The following is a 23187-nucleotide window of genomic DNA, read 5'->3' as shown; positions in this document are numbered from 1 at the left end:
GCCAATAAAGTGAGATGCGCTCTGCAACCGCAGCTCATCTAATAAATATATACACCAACCTGCACCATCCCCCATCAGCCACAGACATTCCAAATGAGAGTTATATGCAATGATGGGAGTTTTATCCTGTGATACAAAAGAAGCTTGAAACTAATCATGTAACAACAATGACAAACTGCTGGGCTACTTGATGGAAGGGCATGACGGGAAGGAACAAGGCACAGAGTTACAGAACAAATCATACAATCTGTCACAAATAGCAGAACCATAAAAATGTCAGAAGCAAATATGAAAAGCCATAAAGAGGAATTACCATCAATGTCAGCAAAACGGCAATTCTTTCGGAGGATTTTTCCTCCCCCACCCCCAATGCCTCTGTGTAACCCAGAAATGAAATCAAGAGGTATGGATTAACTGTGACCTGGATGGATCCTTGACCTCTCTCCATTAACATGATGTTTTAGGCATCGGCCTTAGTTCCCATGCCTTCCCTGGGCCAGATACTGTATTTTTGTCCATGCCAATCTATTTATATACCACAATGTCCGTAAGCAAATCTGTGCTCAAAGTGCTTTGCAGAAAAATTGTAGTCTAACACATTATTCTTTAACAATTAATTTAACACATATTTTAATTTATTATGTTATTTATTGAATGTCTTTACCAGCTTTCAGCTGAGGATCACAGGACATATTCTGATACATTCTTTTTTTTCATCCTTCTGTGTAATATCTGCGACATGTAGGGTCTTTTACAAGATGGCAGTCACAACAGCTAAAAAATCCCTACCCAGAGTAAGACCCATAAAATTCCAGACATATCAGACCTTGGGACAAATTATTGACTTTGCAACCAACTATTGTCTCAGCCAGAATAAAAATAAAAAATGATGCAGATTTTTGGGCAGTTGTAGAATGTCGAATTCTCCAGTATGATGTTTAAAAAGTACCCTTGCCTCTTCCATATTATTCGTAATGGTAAAGTCAAAAGTGGGCTGAGTCCTAATTTGGCCTGGGAGGCTGTTCCCAGACTGATATCAGGTGTGTGGCAGTTTGCAGACTGATTAGCTGATTGGCCATGCTTGCGAGCCCCTGGGCCTTTGCACAAATGTTTTGGTTTCAGAAACCCCCAGGCAGAGAAAGGTGTTTCACCTGACGTCCTGATGATGTTAGGTGACTTATAGTTGGGTGACTTCTCACCTGTCAAAATGGCCCTGGGGGGTTGGAAGAGGTCATCTAAATCCAGTTCCCCATCCCAGCTCCCACCATCCCTGTAGTGCAGAATCCACTTCTGTCAAAGAAAGCTGCTTTTGATTTCCTTCGACCTCATGTTTCTGACCTCTGAATTGCATTTGAAAGGAAATACTGAGAAATATATTCAGGCAATGCTGCTGTGGTGTGCGATTGCTGCTGTTCTTTGATCGTAGGGATGTGTGTGTGTGTGTGTGTGTGTGTGTGTGTGTGTGTGTCTGAGTCTGAAATGGGTTGACAAGAGGATCAAACAAGCTTTCTAAGTATCACACTTTTGATGGAAAGGCGTGCATTTGAGACTTTCAGATTTTATTTCCAGAGACATAGTTTGGTTAGTCCCCATGCAGCAAATACAAGAAAAAGCCTTGTATTAAAGACCCACACATTGCTGAAAAATTGATGCTTTTGAATTATGGTGCTGGAGGAGACTCTTGAGAGTCCCATGGACTGCAAGAAGATCAAACCTCTCCATTCTGAAGGAAATCAGACCGGAGTGCTCACTGGAAGGACAGATCCTGAAGCTGAGGCTCCAGTACTTTGGCCACCTCATGAGAAAAGAAGACTCCCTGGAAAAGACCCTGATGTTGGGAAAGACGGAGGGCACAAGGAGAAGGGGACGACAGAGGACGAGATGGTTGGATAGTGTTCTCGAAGCTACCAACATGAGTTTGACCAAACTGCGGGAGGCTGGAGACAGGAGTCCCTGGCGTGCTCTGGTCCAGGGGGTCACGAAGAGTCGGACACGACTAAACGACTAAACAACAACAACAACAACAAAGTGTGGATTCAAGCACACAAATGAGCCCATGAAAGCATATTGCATAATCGCTCTAGTTTTTTAAAAAGAAATTCTCTTTATTATATTTTTTAAACAAGTTTCAATACATATTACTTATACCATTACGTTTTAGAGCAGAGTTTCCCAAACCTGGGTCTCCAGCTGTTTTTTGGACTACGACTCCCATCATCCGTAGCTGGCAGGACCAGTGGTCAAGGATGATGGGAATTGTAGTCGAAAAACAGCTGGAGACCCAAGTTTAGGAAACCCTGTTTCACAGCAAAAAGTAATAGAAAATTTGAAAGGAAAAGAGGAAAACATGCCCCAAAGAATCCACAAGTACATGGCTTTATAAAATCAAAACAAATCTACATTGATATATCAAGACATATCATTCATCATCCACAGAAAGATTTAAAGTATAATTGACTTAATTGACTTAAGATAGCTTATGAGTAATTCCATATACATAAATGATGTATCAGGATACAGTTTTGGTGTGGATCGCTTATCATATGATTGATAAAGGGCCACCAAACATGAGTTGATGCATTTGTGAGCTGAATGGCATTGAGGACACAACCATTTAAAGGAAGCAGTCTATCGAAAAATATGATCGCAACTTCACAGTGTTGATTTGCATGCATACAGCAGTTCCTGTTCAATATGTAGCTATTTTAAAACATCTGTGTGAATATGACAGAAATTTCGGATAACTGTATTTCTCCATCTTTTTTAAATTTACGAACTCCATTGACAATTTTAAAAGCAATTACCAAACATTAAGTGTCGTATTGCAAGAGAAATACATGGACATATGTTTAAGTCTTGTATGCAGTCATCTACATGGCATCTGCAATGTTTTGACGATTTCCCCATTTTTTTAGGTGGCCGGGTGGGAATCTATAACAGTAGCATGTTTTTAATTAGGACCAACTAAATGAAAATAGCAAACAAGCTATTTGTAGAAATGCTTCGTTAGATGGGATGTTGAGAAGAACAGAGCAAATCAATGGGAAAGGATGGTAGTAAGGAAGTTGAGAAAGCCCTAATTGACATTGTAATATTTAAATAGAATTGATGTGGATAATTACAGACTTAATTAGTTTAAGCTGTGCTTGGAGGGGGTGGTTGGGGGTGGGATCTTAGGTTATAACAAAGATTCCAGCAGGGATGGGGTGCCTGTGGCCATCCAGATGTTGTTGGACTGCCATGGGAGTTTGTAGTTCCACAACATCTGGAGGCTGCCAATTTGCCATCACTGGTCTACAGGGAAGAAGAAACTTTTGCTTTGAAACGATGAATGCCAGCAGCTAAGTTCCAGTAGCTGCATGGGCAGACTGAAATACAAACTAGTCATTGTCGTAGATCTTATTTTGTTGACTTGATAACGATTGTGCAACAAATCCCCATGGTCAGTAACTAATCAGGGGTGATAAACCAGAGTATTCCCCTCCAGTCCCTCATTAGACACAAACCACGGACACAGCTACAACCTCTTCTGTAAATTTCCCTTTGCTGCAGAGTTGGCAGCTGAACCCTAGATTTGGCCCAGTGCAGCCTGCTGCCGCACCCTAGGCAAATTGTTGGCTTTTTTCTGTCTTTGTGTTCCAACACTGACACTCTTCACAACTGAAATCTTCCCAGACAGGGCTTGAGATAAGATGAACACTAAAATAAATGAGAGTATGCTTGGTTTCCCTCTCTCCATATTTTCCTGTGCGTATGAGTTTTCAATTAAAAGCATGATGTCAGAGAGGTTAATTGCTCAACAGAAGCCAAATAATATTAAACATCCTTAAGTGTCATTGAAATATTGAGCAGTCTGGATTGCACCTCTTCATTTCTTTCACGGGGTGGGGCTGGGGGGCCCTCTTCCTCAGAGTTTAAATGTTCCAAATACCAGACTGCGGCTCTTTAATCCACTAGAAATTAGTGAGCGAGGTTGTGGTGTAGACTTTCAAAAACTTCATAAAAATTATATCGACAGTTTTAGTAGCCGTTAATGAGGTTAGAGATAATTAGAAAGTTCCGCGAGCCGTGAGAGTGCATAACTGCGTAGAACGAAAGCCAAGTTAAATACCTTACCTAATTAGGAATCTGTATGCTTGCAGTAATTAAAATAGAATGGACAGATACTATTGTAAGTCTGAAATCAAATTATTAGTGCTGTGTGAAAACTTGACTAAAATAGAAAATGTCCTGAACGTTTCCTGAAGGAGTAGTGTTTGGCATTTGTATCCCACCGTTCGCAGAAGGGAGCTTAGGAAAGAGTACATGGACCTCTCATTTAATCTTCTCCAAAACCTCATGGAATGGATTCTTCTTTTTCCTCATTTGCAGAGTCCAATATCCATCTTTGGATATACAGTGGTACCTCGGGTTAACAGACTCTCCAGGTTACAGACTCCACTAACACAGAAATAGTACCTCGGGTTAAGAACTTTGCTTCAGGATGAGAACAGAAATCGTGCAGCGGCTGCACAGCGGCAGCAGGAGGCCCCATTAGCTAAAGTGGTGCTTCAGGTTAAGAACAGTTTCAGGTTAAGAACGGACCTCCAGAACAAATTAAGTTCTTAACCCGAGGTACCACTGTACAGTGTACAGTGGTACATTGGTTCTCGAACTTAATCCGTTCCGGGAGTCCGTTCGACTCCCGAAAAAGTTCGAAAACCAAGGCGCGGCTTATGGTTGGCTGCAGGAGCTTCCTGCACTCAAGCGGAAGCTGAATCGGATGGTCGGCTTCCAAAAAACGTTTGCAAACCGGAAGACTTACTTCTGGGTCTGCGGTGTTTGTTCGGGAGCCAATCCATTCTAGTACCAGGGTACAGTGGTACCTCGGGTTAAGTACTTAATTCGTTCCAGAGGTCTGTACTTAACCTGAGACTGTTCTTAACCTGAAGCACCACTTTAGCTAATGGGGCCTCCCGCTGACGCCGTGCTGCCGGAACACGATTTCTGTTCTCATCCTGAAGCAAAGTTCTTAACCTGAAGCACTATTTCTGGGTTAGCAGAGTCTGTAACCTGAAGTGTATGTAACCTGAAGCGTATGTAACCCGAGGTACCACTGTATCACTGTGTGCTTCTTCAGGTTCTCCGCAGTAATAATAATAATAATAAATATTCCATCCATCTGACTGGATTGCCCCAGCCACTCTGGGTGGCTTCCTTCTTCCATGTAAAGTCCACTGTCAGTTTTAGGTTGTCCACCCATGGCATAGATGGTCGTCCACCTGGTCTTTTACAGTCGTAGGGTCTGCAGACTTAACATTCATTGGCCTGAATTGTCACTTGCCCCATGTCCATTTTAACTTCACAGCCTTTTCCACTGCATCCATGACTTTTGAAATTTGTCATATCCAATTATTCATTTACCTATCTTTTAATGATGCTCCTAGCGTTGCATATTCCATGGCATGCTATGCTGTTCTTAATCTGTTCGTGTTTCTGTGTCACGGTCCAGTTCTCTGCTCACAGGCACTATGCACACTTTGAATACTTTAGCTTTCAAATCTAAGGAAATATTTTTCTTTATTGTATGGATAATGCGTTGATCAAAATCGTGGCTCAATTCAGACATCAGCCTGACCATGTTTTGTGCTAAACGTTGTTTAAAAACCCAAACCATGGTTATGGCTTCCATTAGGTACAGTACGCAAATAGGGGTTTAAGAACTGCTTGTTGGCTTTTGTGTTGTCTCAGTAGTAGTAATTTTTGAAGTGCAGGAGCTCGTCATGCTAAGCCCCCATAGCCACACACCAAAGGATAGTCAAAAAATGCCGGCAAGGGTTATTGATCGGATATATATACACCCTAAAGAGCAGCAGGACTTGGTTTAATGCCTAACGTGTTTAGAATGACTGCAATCCTGTTCCGAAAGCCTGTCCACTTCAAAGGTGATCAAAGTTGAGTTCTAATAAGATCTGTCCAAAACGATAAAAGTTGGAAAAAAGTGAACCTTTTTTTACTCGCGTTCCATACTCATTCTGGTTTGGGTGCTAGTTTGAAAGCTATGTTGCAGCTGCAGTTGTTGGGGAATAATTCTGCTTTAAAAATGGTAGCAAAATTTTGTCTAGCCTTATGACATTTTAAAGAAAATGAGAATGCTAGGTAGTGTTTAAAAATAAAATCCCGCAATAAGGTTTCCACGGAGTTCTTATAAATATTCATAGTTTTCGACCATTTTTCTCAAGACAAGTTGCCATTAACATTCTGTTGACCTCTAGGATAATAGAAGTGGAGTGTCTTCATGCAGAAACATCTTTAAAGATACACTCGTCAACACCCAATTCTGATTATCTTATTGCTCATGTGCCTTGCTCGAGCCCATGAAGCCTATTTTGATCATGTGTGATATAATATAATGGAATACAATGCCACTAGAGGACAGCAGTAGTTAGCTTTCATTTTTGGAAAGCTACGTTAATGTATTTTTGTCCAACTGTTTCAGGGCTTCCTCACACATTATATTTTTTTAATGCATACTTTAAGGGGAGACTTAAAGCTCAAATGTGTGGACGCAGCGGCTGATATTTGAAAACGCTGTGTAGCATAAAATGCATTGTCCATATGGTGGTTCTGAATGTTTGTGCAATTCAGTTGCACGCTTGTCTTTATTGCTATATTTCCATAATTTTGTTCGGTGCATATGAGAGTTCATGGTTGTTGGTGTTCACATTTAAAAAGTTATGCTGAGGGCTGGAATCAACTGCTCACTCTTCCATGAACACTTATGGCAAATTTTAGATCGCTGCTCTGTAATGGGTGAAATGATCCTCAAAGACTGAGGTCTGATTCAGAAGTAGCCACAAATCATAAAATACATAATGAGCAGGTACACGCCTCAAGTGTGTATGGTTCTTGCCTGCCTCCACTTACCAGGTTATGGTGTAGCTTGGTAGCAAACTATAGTTTGCACTAACAACAGTCTGCTGTATTTGGACAAAATGGGAAACAGTAGTTTGTTTTTGAAGGAGAAAATGGTAAAACCACTCCTCAGGAAACCTTCCCTACATTTGGAAAATCTACCGTATTTTTTGCCCCATAGGACGCACCGGCCCGTAGGACGCACCAAGTTTTTTTGGGGGGAAATAAAGAAAAAAAATTATTCCCCCCCCAGGCGCCTTGAGATCAGGTCCGGGGACAGCGGGGAGACGCGCTGCGTCTCCCTGCTGTCCCCGGAGCTTGTGGGGCAGGCAGCGGGGAGAAGCGCTCTTCTCCCCACCGCCCGCCTTGAGATCAGGTCCGGGGACAGCAGGGAGACGCAGCGCGTATTCCAGCTGTCCCCGGAGCTTGTGGGGCTGGCGGCGGGGTCTCCCCGCCGTCAGCCTCCAAACCACTTCGGGAGACAGCGGGATGGCGGCGTTCCGCCTCCCTCTGTCCCCCGACCTTGTGGGGCTGGCGCTGGGGCTCTCCTGAAGCCTGGAGAGCGAGAGGGGTCGGTGCGCACCGACCCCTCTCGCTCTCCAGGCTTCAGTGAAAGCCTGCATTTGCCCCATAGAACGCACACACATTTCCCCTTCATTTTTGGAGGGGAAAAAGTGCGTCCTATAGGGCGAAAAATACGGTAATTACTGGCCAGGTGTAAATCTCCCCTTCTTGGGCAAGGTTCTTGAGCTTGTGGTTGTGGACCAGATCTAGGTGCTCTTGGAGGAAACTGATTCTCTAGATCCATTTTAAATGGGGTTTAATTGGGGCCACATTTGGCATAGAAATGGCTTTGGCCACCCTGTATGATGACCTCTGTTGGGAGAGAGACAGGGGAAATGTGTTATTGTTAATTCTCCGCAACCTCTCTATGGCATTTGATACCATTGAGCATGGTATCCTTCTGGAATGGCAGTTCAAGTTAGGGCTGGGTGGCACTCCTTTGTGGTGGTTCTGGTCCTACTTGGATGGTCAATTCCAGAGACAGATGCTTGGGGAGCGTTCTTCAGCTCTACGAAGCCTTCAGTGTGGGGTTCCTCAGGGTTCAATTTTATTCCCCATGGTATTTAACATCTACATGAAACCACTGAGCGGGATCAGCCAGAGCTTGGGAGTACGTTGTCAATAATATGCTGATGACACACAACTCTACTTTTCATTCACATCTGCAGGTGAGGCAGTGGGTGTGCTGGCCTGCTTCTTGCCTGGGTAACGGATTAGATGAGAGCTCTTGATAGGGTTACACTCTCTCTGAAGGAGCGCATACGTAGTTTGGGAGTATTTCTGGATCCTTTGCTGTAGCTTGAGGCTCACGTGGCTTTGGTGGCATGGAGTGGCTTGCATCAGCATTCGATTTCTGCAACATGTTGTATGACGGTACAGAAACATTAGCTGGTGCAAAATTCAGTGGCCAGGTTGCTCACTGGGGCAAGATGGTTTGAGCATATAATCTTAGTCCTGGGCTGACTGCATTGGCTGCCAGTTAGTTTCTGGGCCCAATTCAAAGTGCTGCCTTTAACCTATAAGAGCTTTAAATGGTTCAGGACCACAGTACGTCAAAGACTGCCTCCCTTCATATGAACCGACCCAGACCCTGTGATCAACATCTGACGCCCTTCTTTGTGTGCCTCTTCTGTGAGCAATCTACAGGGCAGCAACACAAGAACAGGCCTTTTCTGCATTGGCTCCCCATTTGTGGAATGCTTTCCCGGGGGAGACTCACCTGGCACCTTTGTTACATATCTTTTGCCTCCATGCAAAAACATTCCTCTTCTCTCAGGCCTTTATTTTTAGCTGTTGCCACTCAGTGTGTAGAACCTGTGTGAGGTTAAAGCTGCACCCGAGGAATAAGCACATGTGGCCTGCTAAACATGTGGGGTGATGTGGGATAAACACCCTACATGTTTAGCAGACCTCTTACCCTTCTCGAATGGTACCCCCTTGTGAATGACACATACAGTGGTACCTTGGGTTAAGTACTTAATTCGGTCCAGAGGTCCGTTCTTAACCTGAAACTGTTCTTAACCTGAAGCACCACTTTAGCTAATGGGGCCTCCTCCTGCTGCCGCACCGCCGGAGCACGATTTCTGTTCTCATCCTGAAGCAAAGTTCTTAACCCGAGGTACTATTTCTGGGTTAGTGGAGTCTGTAACCTGAAGCGTATGTAACCTGAAGCGTATGTAACCCGAGGTACCACTGTACCTATGTGTGCTTACACAATGTAAAGTCTCTTGTGAACAAGATTTTCAGATGCCTTCTGGCATCCATATGTGCCAGGGAACCGCCATTGGCTCAGAGGCGAGCAACAGAAGGGCGGTTGTGTTACAGGGAGCCTCCGAAAATCCTGCGAAGCAGTTCCTCTTCCGGGGAGAAGGAAAGCCCCACCTCTAGCGGAGAAGAGGTGCAAGGACCAGAGGAAGCTTGTGGGAGCATTAACACCACTCCTAGGGAAGGCAGACAGGAGGGAAACACACCCTTACCATCGCTCGTGCTGCGCAGTAGCCTAAGGTGCAGAGAAGGAAGGGAGAAGGTTGGGAGTAAAGAAACTCTTATGTTGGGGGAGGTCCAAAAACAGACCACTCCCGGATTCTACTAGCGATTGAGCCAGGCATGAACTTTTGACGCTCTTCACTGTAAATAGTTAAAGCCTGTAAAAGACAGATTGGAGTCCTGCCTGGTTACTCTCGAGCAGCCGCAACAGCCATCTGACAATATGTTAAAAGCTTAATTCCAAGCACATAATGTACAATAAAATATAATGTATACCTTTGGTCCACTGTTGGTTTTGGATGCTCAAAAAGCCCATTGTGTTAGTCTGATCAAATCCTTTAATAGGTGTTACCTGTAAGAAACACAGCTATGTCCTGAGCACATTTATACTTGGCAGATCCTTTATTTCGTGAAGTGCAACAGCTTTCTAGGAATTTTGAATGGGCTGTTCCATAAGTTAAGCTAACAGGGAGAGGCAGTCTGGTTTAGGCTTTATACGTAATGAATATGTGTGACTTGAAAATTGTTAGGCTCACCGCCTGCTGCTTAACGGATAGGATAATTACTCAATTATACATACACATATTTTGCATATATCAGAACTTCAGCAACAGCAATTTTTGAAGAATTTTGAATGAAGGGAGTCTGGGGCGGGAGACCTAAAATTGTAAAAATCAGAAGCTGCTGCTCTTTTATGCAAAGAGTGGAAAGCTGTCTATGTTATTCCTGTAAAATATTGGTGTGAGGCCCTGTGACCCTCCAGGTGTTGTTGCACTTCCAACCCATATCAGTCCCAGCCAGCATGGCCAGGGGTCAAAGAGGATGGAAGTTGTAGTCTGCCAGCTTCTGAAAGGCCACAAGTTTCCCATCTCTGTAGGAAGCTGTGTCACTAATCTCTTTGGTTTGTGAGTTTTTAATGAGTGGTTTTGGATGGCATCACTCCTAATTGTCCTGTATTCTTCAGCCACAAATGTGGTCACCAGCTTGCCCCTAGAAGCATCTATTTTGGAAATTTGCTGTTTTCTATACCTCCAAAAAGTGCTGTTTTATTGTGCAGAGCCTTGGGTAGCAGCAAGATATTTTGCTGTTTTCCCAGTCCCAGTTTGGTAAGGATGGAATGGATGGTCATGTGACAAGGAGGAAAGGGAGGAGCTTGGGGAGTTGGAGGAGACCAACTCGGAGAAAGGTCCTTCTGGGTTGGAGGTGGTGAGAACTGGGGACCCCAGAAGGAGATCAAACTAGGGGAGGGTCCCAGCGGATGGGGAGCCAGGAGATCTGGAGCCAGGGCTTAGTGGTTTGTCAGAAGAATGTCTCATCTCTGCAATACCAGACACCCCAAGTGCTATGTAACCCCAGTCTAGATGGCTTCATTGTCTCCCACTATCTTTTTATTTTTTAAATTTTAATTAGTTTTTCACTTTAAAGTTTTACAGTCGATTATCCAAAAACCAACATAAAAACAAGATTCCAAAGAATCTCCTGGATTTCTCCCCTTTCTGGGTCCTGTTTTTAACCATTTCCTCCTGCATCTTTTATAATAATCCAAATCTTTTACATCTCCATTATATCCAAAATTGAACATTAAACTACAAGTGTTATTCCAATCCTACTAATGGCTTTAGCTGCTTACAATGGTTTTTAAGATAAAATATAGATTTCCCCCATTCCATATTAAAATTTTGGTCTTCCTGATTTCTGATTCTTCCAGTCATTTTTGCGAATTCAGCATAATCCATCAACTTAATCTGCCGTTCTTCTCTCGTAGGGACTTTGTCTTCTTTCCATCTCTGAGCCATTAACATCTAAGCAGTTGTGATCACATACATAAATAGTATTTTCTGCTCCATTGGGATTTCAACACCTAAAATTCCAAAAAGAAAAGCTTCGGGGGTTGTTTGTTTTTTTAAAAAAGGTTATTTTAAACTTTTTTTTCCAATTCATTATACAGTGGTACCTCAGTTTACGAACTTAATCCATTCCAGAAGTCCGTTCTTAAACCAAAACCGTTCTTAAACTGAGGTGCGCTTTCCCTAATGAGGCCTCCTGCCGCCGGTACCCTTCCACCGTTCGGATTCTTAGACCGAGGTAAAGTTCTCAAACCTAGACACTATTTCCGGTTTTGCGGAGTTTGTAAACCAGATCGTTCTTAAACTGGACTGTTCTTAAACCGAGGTACCACTGTATATCATTTTCCAAAATTCCCACTATCGGCAGAGAGCCTTCCCTTTCAGGGGAAGCATTTGTTGTTAAGGCTGATAGTGAGCTGGTGCCACTAATTCTACCTCTGTCTCCATGGACACGGAGGCAATCGTGTGAGCAACCTGTGTGCTTATGGAGGAATACCCCGTTGCTTGCCCAATCCTAAAGCTCAGGACGTAACTTGCAAGAATAGTTGTTCTAGCTCTGCTCTTCAAAAGGAGAGAACAGGGTGTGTGCCAGATGTTTGAGAGGCTTAACTAAGACACTGATCCGTGTCTCTTAGGTCTCTGTAGCCTGTAAACCCATGTTGGGATGCAAATAGCTTCTGCTGGCCAGGGTTGAAAACTGTGGGGATTCCTGCTGGTGTGATGGAGGAATTAAATGCGTTCTTCTGCCGCCACCGTCTTGAGGAAAATCCCTGATTTTTTGCGTTCTAAAGAAAACAACAACCTGCACATTAGATGTGAAAATGCAATTAATGCCACGTTTGGTTTGGCCCTTAGAAGAGTCTGTCAGTTTTTATTTACCATCTGGAAACCTAATCAGGAAACATTTTGTTTTCTAATTCCTTTCTTAGGTACAAAGAAGGTGGGGAAGCTCTTCTTGTGCTGCTTTCTTCGGAGGAAAAGGGGATGATGCAGCAGCTGTCGCAGAAGAAAGTTCCCATCAACAACATCAAGTAAATTCTTCAGCTCTTTTTTATTATTAACAAAAAAATCAGTGGTTTTTTTTGAGAAAACGAGGTGCAAGTACTCATTTATTGATAAAGGTGCCAAGGGGGCCTGGACAAAATGGCAGCCATGGACAGCAAAAGGGGGGGGAAAGGTGCTGCTACTATGTATTATTGTCTTATTTATTGGATTTACACAACACTTTTCTGCCAAGGCACCCAAGGCAGTTTACAATTTTAAAATGCTTACATTATGTAAAATGTGGAGTGGCAGAGCCCTCTCAGGCCCACTGATGATATGTGGCCTGGATTCCTTTGCTTCTACCTTCCCTGAGGACACACAGGTCTTTCTTACACAGCCCCAGGGAAGGTGGATGTTGTACTGGTGAGGACTGTCACAAAAAGGCCCTAATTGTTGTTATTATTAACTCTTATGTGGCTTGAAGTAGACTTCCTCCCCCCGCCCCCACAAACCACAATTAAGATTTTTTTTAAAAAAGATATTTATTAAAAGTTTTTAAGATGTAACAAGAAAAAAGAAAAATAAACATACAAAATAAAAAACAGTTAAAAACACACATTAATTTTCAATAACATAACTTCCATACACTTATTTCCTCGGACCTCCTCATACCTCCCTTCTTTGTATTCCAGTTTGATTTGTTAGTTCAGCAAATCCTTACCATTAAACTTTTACCCATTTGTAAAACCTCTTTTTTCCCCCGTATCTCTTAAAGCATTACAGCTGGAAACCGCTTAGTTTCTATCCAACATCCTTCCAACATTCATTAATTTTACAATGTTTCTGTAAGTAGTCTTTGAATTTCTTCCAGTCTTCTTTCACCGACTCTTCTCCCTGGTCTCGGATTCTGCCAGTCATTTCTGCCAATTCCATGTAGTCAAACCATAATTAAGATTAACCACTGTTCACTGGGTGCAGACAGCACAGTAAACTGTGGTTAATCTAAAGCAGACTCCTCCTCTGCAGGCAGGTAAGCCTCCTCCATTCTCTGCATCAGATGTGAATGGAACGTTCAGTCTCTTCCTATACATAGATGTGGTAGAATTGCCCATCCACAGAAAAGACTTCCTGTTGCACCTCCTGCATGGATTGCTACTCTGCTTCATTCTCGCAGAAAGTATGTGGGAAGCTTCCTTCAAGCCAGGCTAGATCACTGGCCCATCTAGGTCCATACTGTCTGTAGCAGGGATAGATAGGAAAGCTGTTTGCTTCAATTGCAGCAGCAGCTTTCTTTTCGGGTGCCTTTCTAATGTCCACTAGTGAAAATAAAGGGTGAAAAGGAAAAGAGAAGACTGTATCCCGTGCTAAACTCCCCTTCCAACATTTCCCCCTCCCTCCTTTTGAAAAATTGCAGAAACTTCCCCTCCTCCCTTTTTTGCCACCTGTGAATGGGCTGGCGAATTTAGGATTTAGGCAAAATGCCCAGTTCTTCAAAGAAAGGAAAAGGAGGTGTGCTTCTGGTTTTAATTCAGGACAAAAACATCTCAGAGTTTACAAGTTTGAGGAACGCTGCCACTAATACACAGATTCTTGCACTACTGCATTAAAATGCTAATCTGAAACATGGCAATGTTAAGTCTGTAGTATTAGCCCTTTTCCTCTGAGGAAGGCTCAACTGAGTGCACCAATAGTTTCCTTTCTTTACTCGTAATGACATCTGTTTCATACCTTCATGCATACAGACCTAATTACCATTTGGTGCCTAATATCTCAGTCACTCAATATGCGTTGAAATTGGTTCACATGCTCCACTGAAGTAGTTGTTGGCTTCCAGTAATGCTGTTTACAATACTGTTCTAAATCATGGGTGATAATGTGGGGATGCAGTAAAGCTTGCAAATCCTTGTAAATGGCCCCTTTTAGCCTTTGTTTTTCCCTCTCTCTTAAAGGGATATAATGACTTTGCCAAGGTGGCTTAAATGGTTTACTGTGGAGAGGAGATCATTTTTGCTTTGGAACTGATGAGCCATGGAAAACACTGCGGGGGTGGAGTGGGGAGAAAAATGCAGATGATATTTAGTGTTGGTTATAGATCTCAACATTCAGATAATTTCTGCTTTCATTTGCTTTGAGAGAGAAGCTTCTGGTCGATATGGCTGTGAGGAGATGGGTTTAAGAATGTTCAAGTCAAGTTTGGGGAAAACCCAGAAGCTGGAAGAGAGCTCAATAGGATTTCCAGGGGTCAATGCTCCACGTAACTCATTGCTAGCAGGAGGAGGTGCAAATTGACTTAGCTTGCACTATTTATATGGGTTCCAAGCAAAGTTCAACCTGTACAGGAGCCCTATGCATTCCTTCCTAGGTGAGGAGAACTACAGTGGTACCTCAGGTTAAGTACTTAATTCGTTCTGGAGGTCTGTACTTAACCTGAAACGGTTCTTAACCTGAAGCACCACTTTAGCTAATGGGGCCTCCTGCTGCTACCGTGCCGCCGGAGCACGATTTCTGTTCTCACCCTGAAGCAAAGTTCTTAACCTGAAGCACTATTTCTGGGTTAGCGGAGTCTTTAACCTGAAGCGTATGTAACCTGAAGCGTATGTAACCCGAGGTACCACTGTAATGGACATCCTCGGTGAGCAGGATTCACTCCAAGTTGACTCAGCTGCCCAGGCAGATGGGCCAACCTGTCCACTTGGCATCTCACCACATAGGACATCTGTGCACTGAGATGTGAATTTCTGCTAAAGCTCCGATAGCTCCTGATCTATAATTGGTTCCTTTGAAATGTGCAGTTGGCTGCTAAGGGAGGCAGGAGTACCATATTTTTCCGTGTATAAGACTACGTTCCCCCCAAAAAAAATAATGTCAAAAATTTGGGGGCGTCTTATACATGGATACATCTCCCCTCATTTTCTTAAATTGGAGTCTCCAAAAATAGGGGGCATCTTATACATGGGGGCGTCTTATGGATGGAAAAATATGGTATGTTCCTGTTCCATCCTTTTGCGTCTTGCACCCTGAGCTAGGCTGGAATATCCAGTCTCCTTTCCCAGTTTATGCCTTGACAAGAAGGAGATCCTAGCTCTTCTCAGCCAGCTGTTCCATTGTTGAACTACTCTTAGCAGAACATAAGCATATCTTTCAGCTGGCTTGCCTTTGATGCTCAGCCAAACCATGGCTTGCTGCAAATGGGAGAGTTTCTGGAGGAAGATTTTGAAGCTGTTGTGCTACTTCTCCATGTCCTTCTGAAGCTGCACTGCTGTGAATAAAGCCACCCAAACCTGGTTTAATAGTTTGCCTCACACCAGACAAGCCACGATCTGTAAACAACATTTGCTTACAGGTTATGGTTTGTCTGGAGTAAGACAAACCATGATTCCGGGTTTGGACACCTTGCTTAGCTTAGCTCACAGCAACATGGCAGGACTGGAAGAGGACCAAAGCTGCCACAAATTCCTTTCTGGGAGCCCACATGTTCATATAAGCCATAGTTTGGCTGAGCGTTGCTTGCAAACTGGCTGTATGTGGCCTATTCAGAGCATGTTGGGTGAAAACTCTCCCTCCTCCACCTTCTTTCTGATAGTTTTCCAAAATCTGAAAAGGATATTGGCATCTCCCTCTCTGCTGCCTGCGCCAATCAATAATGTTTCCTCCTCTCTAGGCTAAATGTACATAGCTTGCTTTTTCTTTATTTCTTAGCTTCATAGGATTTCCGTCTCAGCCTCTACCTCGTCCTTGTACCTCTCTGCTGAATCTTTTCCAACTTGCCAATATCTTTTGAGACACCAGGTGCCCAGAACTCACAGCAGCATTCCAATCAGGTCACAATAATGCTGAATAAAATGGCATTATTATTTCCCAGTTCTTGGCAACCATTCTCCGGCCGATAAAACCTAAAAATGGCACTGGCCTTTCCAGCCACAGCATCACATTGCTGACTCATATTCAATTTGTTTATGTACACTGTAGATTCTGAATGCTTCTGCTGCCTAGCCAGTTATTTCTCCTTCTCGGTATTTTGTTCCCCTTCCAGTATTCATTACATTTAGCCTTGCTGGATTTCATTGTGCTGCTGCTTTCTCCCCACTTCTCCAGCTTGTTAAGAAAGAGTAGAGTTCTTTTGAGCAGCAGTGGGGAAACATTTTGAGCCACAATGCCTTCTGGGCAATTTTCTGAGGGCCTCAAGCCAGCAATGATTGGGGCCAGAGGCCGAAATGGGTGGAACAGCAAACGCAGATTTTACTGGATACAGCAGTCGTTTCTACACATGTTCACAAACACCTTTCTGTCCTCCATGTAGACCAGTAAGAGGCATTGTCCAGTCCACCACTAGATCTAGGCTTTTGTCCAGGGCTTGTACAGCCTCTTCTGCCTCAGATGTAATAGGGAAATAGAGCTGAGTCTCATCAGTGTACTGATGACACCTTGCTCCAAAACTCCTAATGACTGTTCCCAGTGCCTTCATATAGACTAGGGTTTCCCAAACTTGGGTCTCCAGCTGTTTTTGGAATACAACTCCCATCATCCCTTGCTAGCAGGACCAGTGGTCAGGGGTGATGGGAGTTGTAGTCCAAAAACAGCTGGAGACCCAAGTTTGGGAAATCCTGATACAGATGTACCTTGGAAGTCGAATGGAATCCGTTCTGGAAGTCTGTTCAACTTCCAAGGCGCGGCTTCCGATTGGCTGCAGGAGCGTCCTGCAGCCAATCGGAAGCCACGCTGGATGTTTGGCTTCCAAAAATCATTCAAAAACCAGAACAATCACTTCTGGTTTTCGATCGTTCAGGAGCTGAAACATTCGAGTTTACAGGCATTCGGCTTCCGAGGTTCCACTGTATGGATGCTGAATACCACTGGGGACAAAATAGTGCCCTGTGGCACTCCCATTGGGGCCAAAGAACAATCTCCTAATGCTATTCTGTGGACAGCACATTGCTGGTAGGAGCAGAGCGGCTGTGACACAATAGACTCAGTTACGGGCTCTAACCAGGGCTCAGTTGGCCTCAGAGTGACATCTGCACCACCAAGACCTGTATCCCACTTTCCTCTGAAGAGCGCAAGGCAGCATATGTGCTTCTCTGCCTCCTCATTTTATCCTGTGGCAAAGGTTAGGCTGAGAGATGACTCAGGGTCACCCCGTGAGCTTGGCGGCTGAGTGGGGATTTGAACCCTGGTCTGCCAGGTCCCATTCCAAGACTGTAGTCACTACACTGCCTTTGTGGTGATGGCCTCTTCAAGATGTCCACTGGTTGGGGCTTGTCTGCTATGGCGCCAAAATGTTCCTCTTCAACTAGGCCTTTGGCGGATTAATATTCTATAGCTTTTTTAATGTGTTTGTGGGAGGGGGGGATTGTTGTCTTGTTGTTTTGTTTTATTTGCGCTTTTACCATGTATTTCTTTCTTGTGAATGTGAATCGTCCTGAGATCTTGTGAAGAAGGGCGGAATAATAATAATAATAATAATAATAATAATAATAATAATAGTAGTAGTAGTAGTAGTAGTAGTAGTAGTAGTGGCACATGGGCTAGAACGCTGAAGGGTTGGTGGGGAAGAGGCAGGATGAGGAAACACAGCCTCGCTCCCCTCCCTCATGCAATTATTGTTGCGTGTGTTTTTTTTGAATAATACAGCTTTAATCTCCACATCAGTTGGTGTACTACCTATCTGTGAAGCCACAGTTCTGTAGAAATGCCTCGGGCTCTGGAAATTCCCAGCAAGTGTCTTATTTAAGTGCTTGGGGTGGGGTGGGGGAGCCCTCACACTGTTTTCTCATGAGAGAGACCGTGTCAGTGTGAGGTATTATTGCTGTATATTTTGCTCCCCCCGCTCCTTCAGTATGAGCTCAATTTTCCACCTTTTTATAAGCTCAAGAAGCAATTTAATGTTAATTGTGTGGCTTTACCTTGAAAAATCGTTGCCTCTTCCAGTTTAAACTGTTCTCTAGATAAAAGGCCTGAGCTTCTGTTTGCTTTCCCTGCATTATTCATGGGAGAACGGTCTTCATGCCTGACATGATTTCAGCTGAGTTTTGTTCAGATGGGCAGTAGCTTTTAACTATTTTGAAGTAATGCTTTTAAAAAAAATGAAATGAAAAAAATTGAACCTGTTGAACAGGGGTCTGTGACCCTATAGGAAGAGATATTTATTTATTTGAAATGGTTTTATACCATCTTTCAACAAAACTACCATCAATTAAAAAGCAGAATGAAACCTCATTTAAAAATAATCTGGAATGAAGCCAAGCCAGAAGTATCTCATGTGGAAGATCTTCCACAGGGATGGGGCCATGACAGAGAAAACCCTGCCACTTACACACACCAACCTGATCTCTCTCTCTCTCTCTCTCTCTCTCTCTCTCTCTCTCTCTCCATCTCCTCCAACCCTCTAGAATCAATCCTGAAAAGCTTGTTGACATCCAGAAAAAGATGCAGTCCTTCTTGGCTCAAGATCAAGAACTGAAAGAGAGAGCGCAACGGGTAAGCTGCCTATTATGATACTTTCTTAGTATACACCTTTGAAGGTGACCTGGAAGCTACAACTAAACCAGAATGCAGCAGCAAGACTGGTGACTGGAAGCAGCCGCCGGGACTGCATAGCACCGGTGCTAAAGGATCTTCACTGGATTCCAGTACATTTCTAAGAACAATTCAAAGTGTTGCTGCTGACCTTTAAAGCCCTAAACCAGGGGTCAGCAACCTTTTTCAGCCAGGGGCTGGTCCACCTTCCCTCAGACTATGTGGTGGGCCAGACTATATTTTGAAATAAAAAATGAATGAATTTCTATGCCCCACAAATAACCCAGAGATGCATTTTAAATAAAAACACACATTCTACTCATGTAAAAACACCAGGCAGGCCCCACAAATAACCCAGAGATGCATTTTAAATAAAAGGGCACGTTCTACTCATGTAAAAACATGCTGATTCCTGGACCGTCCGCGGGCTGGATTGAGGAGGCGATTGGGCCCCATCCGGGCCTTAGGTTTAAGCCTACCCCTGCTGAACAGCCTCGGCCCAGTATACCTGAAGGAGCATCTCCACCCCCATTACTGAGGTCCTACTCCAAGAGTCTTCTTCTGGTTCCCTCACTGCAAGAAGCAAAGTTACAGGGAACCAGGCAGAGGGCCTTCTCGGTAGTGGCACCCTCCCTCTGGAAAGCTCTCCCTTCACATGTCCAGAGGATAAAGAACTGCACAACTTTTAGAATACATCTGAAGGCAGCTCTGTATCAGGAGGTTTTCAATGCTTGATTTTTTTATTATGTTTTTAGACATGCTGTAAGCCGCCCAGAGTGGCTGGGGAAACCCCGCCAGTTGGGTGGGGTATAAGGGAGCCTGTGGTCCTCCAGATATGGTTGGACTACAGCTTTCATCATCCCTGACCATTGACCATGCTGTCTGAGGCTGGTGAAACTTACAGGTCAACAGCATGTGGAGGACCGTAGATTCCTCAACTATGGTGTAGAAAATCCTACGCAATGTTGTATACATGTCAGTTCTGCCATGCCATGGGAAGTTCTGCATCAACCTGTGCAGTCAGGGTCTCCTGTGCATTACATTGGACTTTTATCAAGCTTCCTAGTTTCTGTGGAACATGCGCTAGAGATGAAGAGAGGGATTTTTAATGAGCTTTAAATAAGTTTAAAAATATGGAGGAGCATTCAGCACCTGCAGCACCTTGGCTGCTGTTTATTTTAAACTTTTTGCCTGGGTTTCTGCAGAGCCAGGAATTCTGGAATGAGTTGCAGTGCTGGTGGGTAGTAAAAGTGATCAGGAATGCCAGCATCCTCTCAGCTAGTACCAGCTGCCAATTTTAGTGGTATAAATCCAGCTCTTTGCTATTTCTTTTGGTGGCAATACCTTAACTGTCAGCAGCCAAGGTAAACAGGCAGTATCTTGTGAAGAGGGCTAACATCTAATACAGTAACCGCTATGCCACACTGTCTTTTTCTGAGGAATAATGAATGGGCAGTGCAGAAGTTCAAAGAAATAAAATTAAATGCCTCTAGTTCCCAAGCCTAGAAAGCTAGATTAATGATGTGGTGATAACTGAGAAATAGGAACCTATAGTCTCTGAACAGCTCATTATGTAAAATAACAATACTTTTCATGATAATTTTGCCTTTGTGGAATGTGCCAGATTGCTCACTGGCTGGAAAACCCTTTGTTTATTACCTTATTATAATTTATTACGGATAACACCTGCTTTCTTCACAATATTTTCTTATTGAGGTTCAAACCAGGAGTGCTTAGCTATGTCGTGTAAAAGCACATAGCTGTGTATTTTTGATTTTTGTAAACTGTATAAGACAGTATGTAGCAACAACAGGAAAATGTGAATGAAAGAATGGAATAGAATACTTTGGTTTGTGCTGAAAAAAGAAGCAGCAATAACCTTTTCTCATTTAACAGCTTTTTTGCAGCTGTTTTTAAAAACCCGCTCTAAAAAGATAGATAAAATTAAATTGAGTGGAGTGAAATAATCTTGGAGTTTCGGGATAGCGATGGAACGAGTTCAAACAAGAGCTTTTGTCACAGCTGACAGATCCAGTGATGAACCTGCCTTGTAAATCCAATTTTTATTGCTTTATTTAAAACTGTTTTTTGCTGTTGCATAGCACTGCAAAAATATAGTCTGTTCTTCCATTCTGTTGAAGGCTTGTGGTCAGTTTCAAATGGCTTAAATGAAGGCAGAGGGGAGGAGAGGGTTAAGACCAGTCCTCAATATTTTTTTAAAAATGATTTTTTATAGAGAATATTTCAATTGACCAAAATAAAACAATTAAAAAGGGAAGGGGAAGAGGTATATTATATAGCTGTACAGCTACTACAATTCCATGTATGTATGTCTAATATATAGGTATTTAAATGCTATTGTTATCCAAAAACATATATGGTTATTTATAACCTACTTTTTTTTTTTTAATAAATGCGTTCTAAATATCACTATACCTGTCCTTACACTATATTTTTACATAATATCACAGTGATCATGTTTTACTTGTGGGTTGCCATAGGCCCCTGGTTGGCTACAGCGAGAAGAGGAATAGATAGGCCTTGGGCCTAAAATCCAGCAAACTTCTTCCTCAGTTTTTTATTTTGACATTCTATTTGTAAAATTTGTACGCAGCTTGATTGTTAAAAAACAAACAAACAACAAAAACCCTCAGAAAAGTTTACAAAAATGTAAAATAATAAAACCAAGAAAGATTTGCAGCAATATTTTACAGCAATATTTTAATAAGAAGCTAAAATATTAAAGCCAGTTAAAATTCACACCAACTTTCCAAGCATCTGGGTGGACTTGTTTAAACCAGGATGTTTTTAGCAGGCGCCGAAAATGATACCGTGAAGGCACCTGCTTGATATCAATAGGCAGGGAGTTTCAAAGTGCCGCACTGAATGATTTGAGTTCTTACTACAACTCCCACCATCCTTGTCATTGTCCGTGCTTTCTGGGGCTGATGGGAGTTGTAGTTCAGTTACATCTGCCTTATGACCTTGTTCCTACTTCACAGGAGTGAATTCTCCCCATCCTCCTTTAATTGTGTTTAAAGAATTCATACATACACGCTGGCACTAACTGCAGTTAAGTTTGACAAGGTTTCCTTGTTAGCCAGAGTTTGGTTAAAAGAATCCTGGTTAAAGCAGAGCGTTTATCTACTTATCTAGCTATAGTTAATGTTGGTTCCCATAGCTGCAGCTAAGGCTGTAGGAGTAGGAGCAGCGGCCCTGTTAAAAAATCTTTTAACTGTGGTTAAAAGTGGCCTGATGGTACGTCTCTGCACCAGCCCACAGAGGAGTAATGCTTATATTATCTCCAACTCAAAATGTCTCTCCTGCACAGGAGTGGATTGCTATATTTACTGCCTCTTCTGAGTCTGTTCTGTCTGTGGGAGCCTTCGGTAGTCGAGTAGCATGTATCCATCACTTTGTCATCAAGCCCTGCGGCACTGTTAGAGATATTGCGGTGGAATAGCCAAATTGGATTCTGAATTCAATCAAGCTTTATTGCTTCAACTTTGGTTATAGCAACCACATTAAAAGAAAAAGCAGCACGTTGTTGCGTAAGTGCATAAAAAAAAATTAAGTGCATCATACCATGAAAATATAAACACTTTCCTCTTCTTTAAATACTGCAGTAGTGTTCTCTTTTTTTAACCATTATATACCAATTGACTGTATGGGGTTCATGTTTAATACCAGCATTTTCAGCAATGGACTTCTGCCTACCATGGTAATAATAATAATAATAATAATAATAATAATAATAATAATTCTGGGCGGCTTCCAACAGGACACTAAAACATTATTAAATTAAATTATTAAATTAAACATTATTAAATTAAATTAAATTAAAACATTAATTAAACATTAAAAGCTTCCCTAAACAGGGCTGCCTTCAGATGTCTTCTAAAAGTTTGGTAGTTATTTTTCTCTTTGACATCTGGTGGGAGGGTGTTCCACAGGGCGGGTACCACTACCGAGAAGGCCCTCTGCCTGGTTCCCTGTAACTTGGCTTCTCGTAGTGAGGGAACCGCCAGAAGGCCCTCGGCGCTGGACCTCAGTGTCCAGGCAGAACGATGGAGGTGGAGACGCTCTTTCAGGTATACTGGACCGAGGCCATTTAGGGCTTTAAAGGTCAGTACCAACACTTTGAATTGTGCTCGGAAACATACTGGGAGTCAGTGTAGGTCTTTCAAGACCGGTGTTATATGGTATTGGCGGCCGCTCCCAGTCACCAGTCTAGCTGCCGCATCAAAATTCAAGCTGGCAACGCTGCAGGGAATGGTTAGAGCTGTAGTCCAATGGTATCTGGAGGGACCACAGGTTCTCATTCCTGATCTAGCAAGCAGAGGCCCTTCCCAGTAATCTGTTATCTGGAGTTTAAGGGATTGAACAGAAGAGTTCA

At 43.0% G+C, this 23187-nt stretch overlaps 1 protein-coding gene across 1 annotated transcript in view; it reads left to right on the top strand.

The window, feature by feature from the left end:
• Positions 1–23187, top strand: part of DDX10 (DEAD-box helicase 10) — a gene marked incomplete at its 5' end in the record, with an annotated part of 164062 nt that overhangs the window by 21920 nt on the left and 118955 nt on the right. The window contains 2 exon segments of the mRNA XM_083499413.1: positions 12221–12322; positions 18665–18752. Coding sequence (XP_083355539.1) covers positions 12221–12322; positions 18665–18752 — 190 coding nt within the window.

The sequence above is a fragment of the Podarcis liolepis genome, assembly GCF_965112155.1.
Source record: "Podarcis liolepis genome assembly, chromosome: 4".
Lineage (NCBI taxonomy): Eukaryota > Metazoa > Chordata > Lepidosauria > Squamata > Lacertidae > Podarcis > Podarcis liolepis.
The sequence above is the reverse complement of the archived record's forward strand: the minus strand, read 5'-3'. Positions and strand labels throughout refer to the sequence as shown.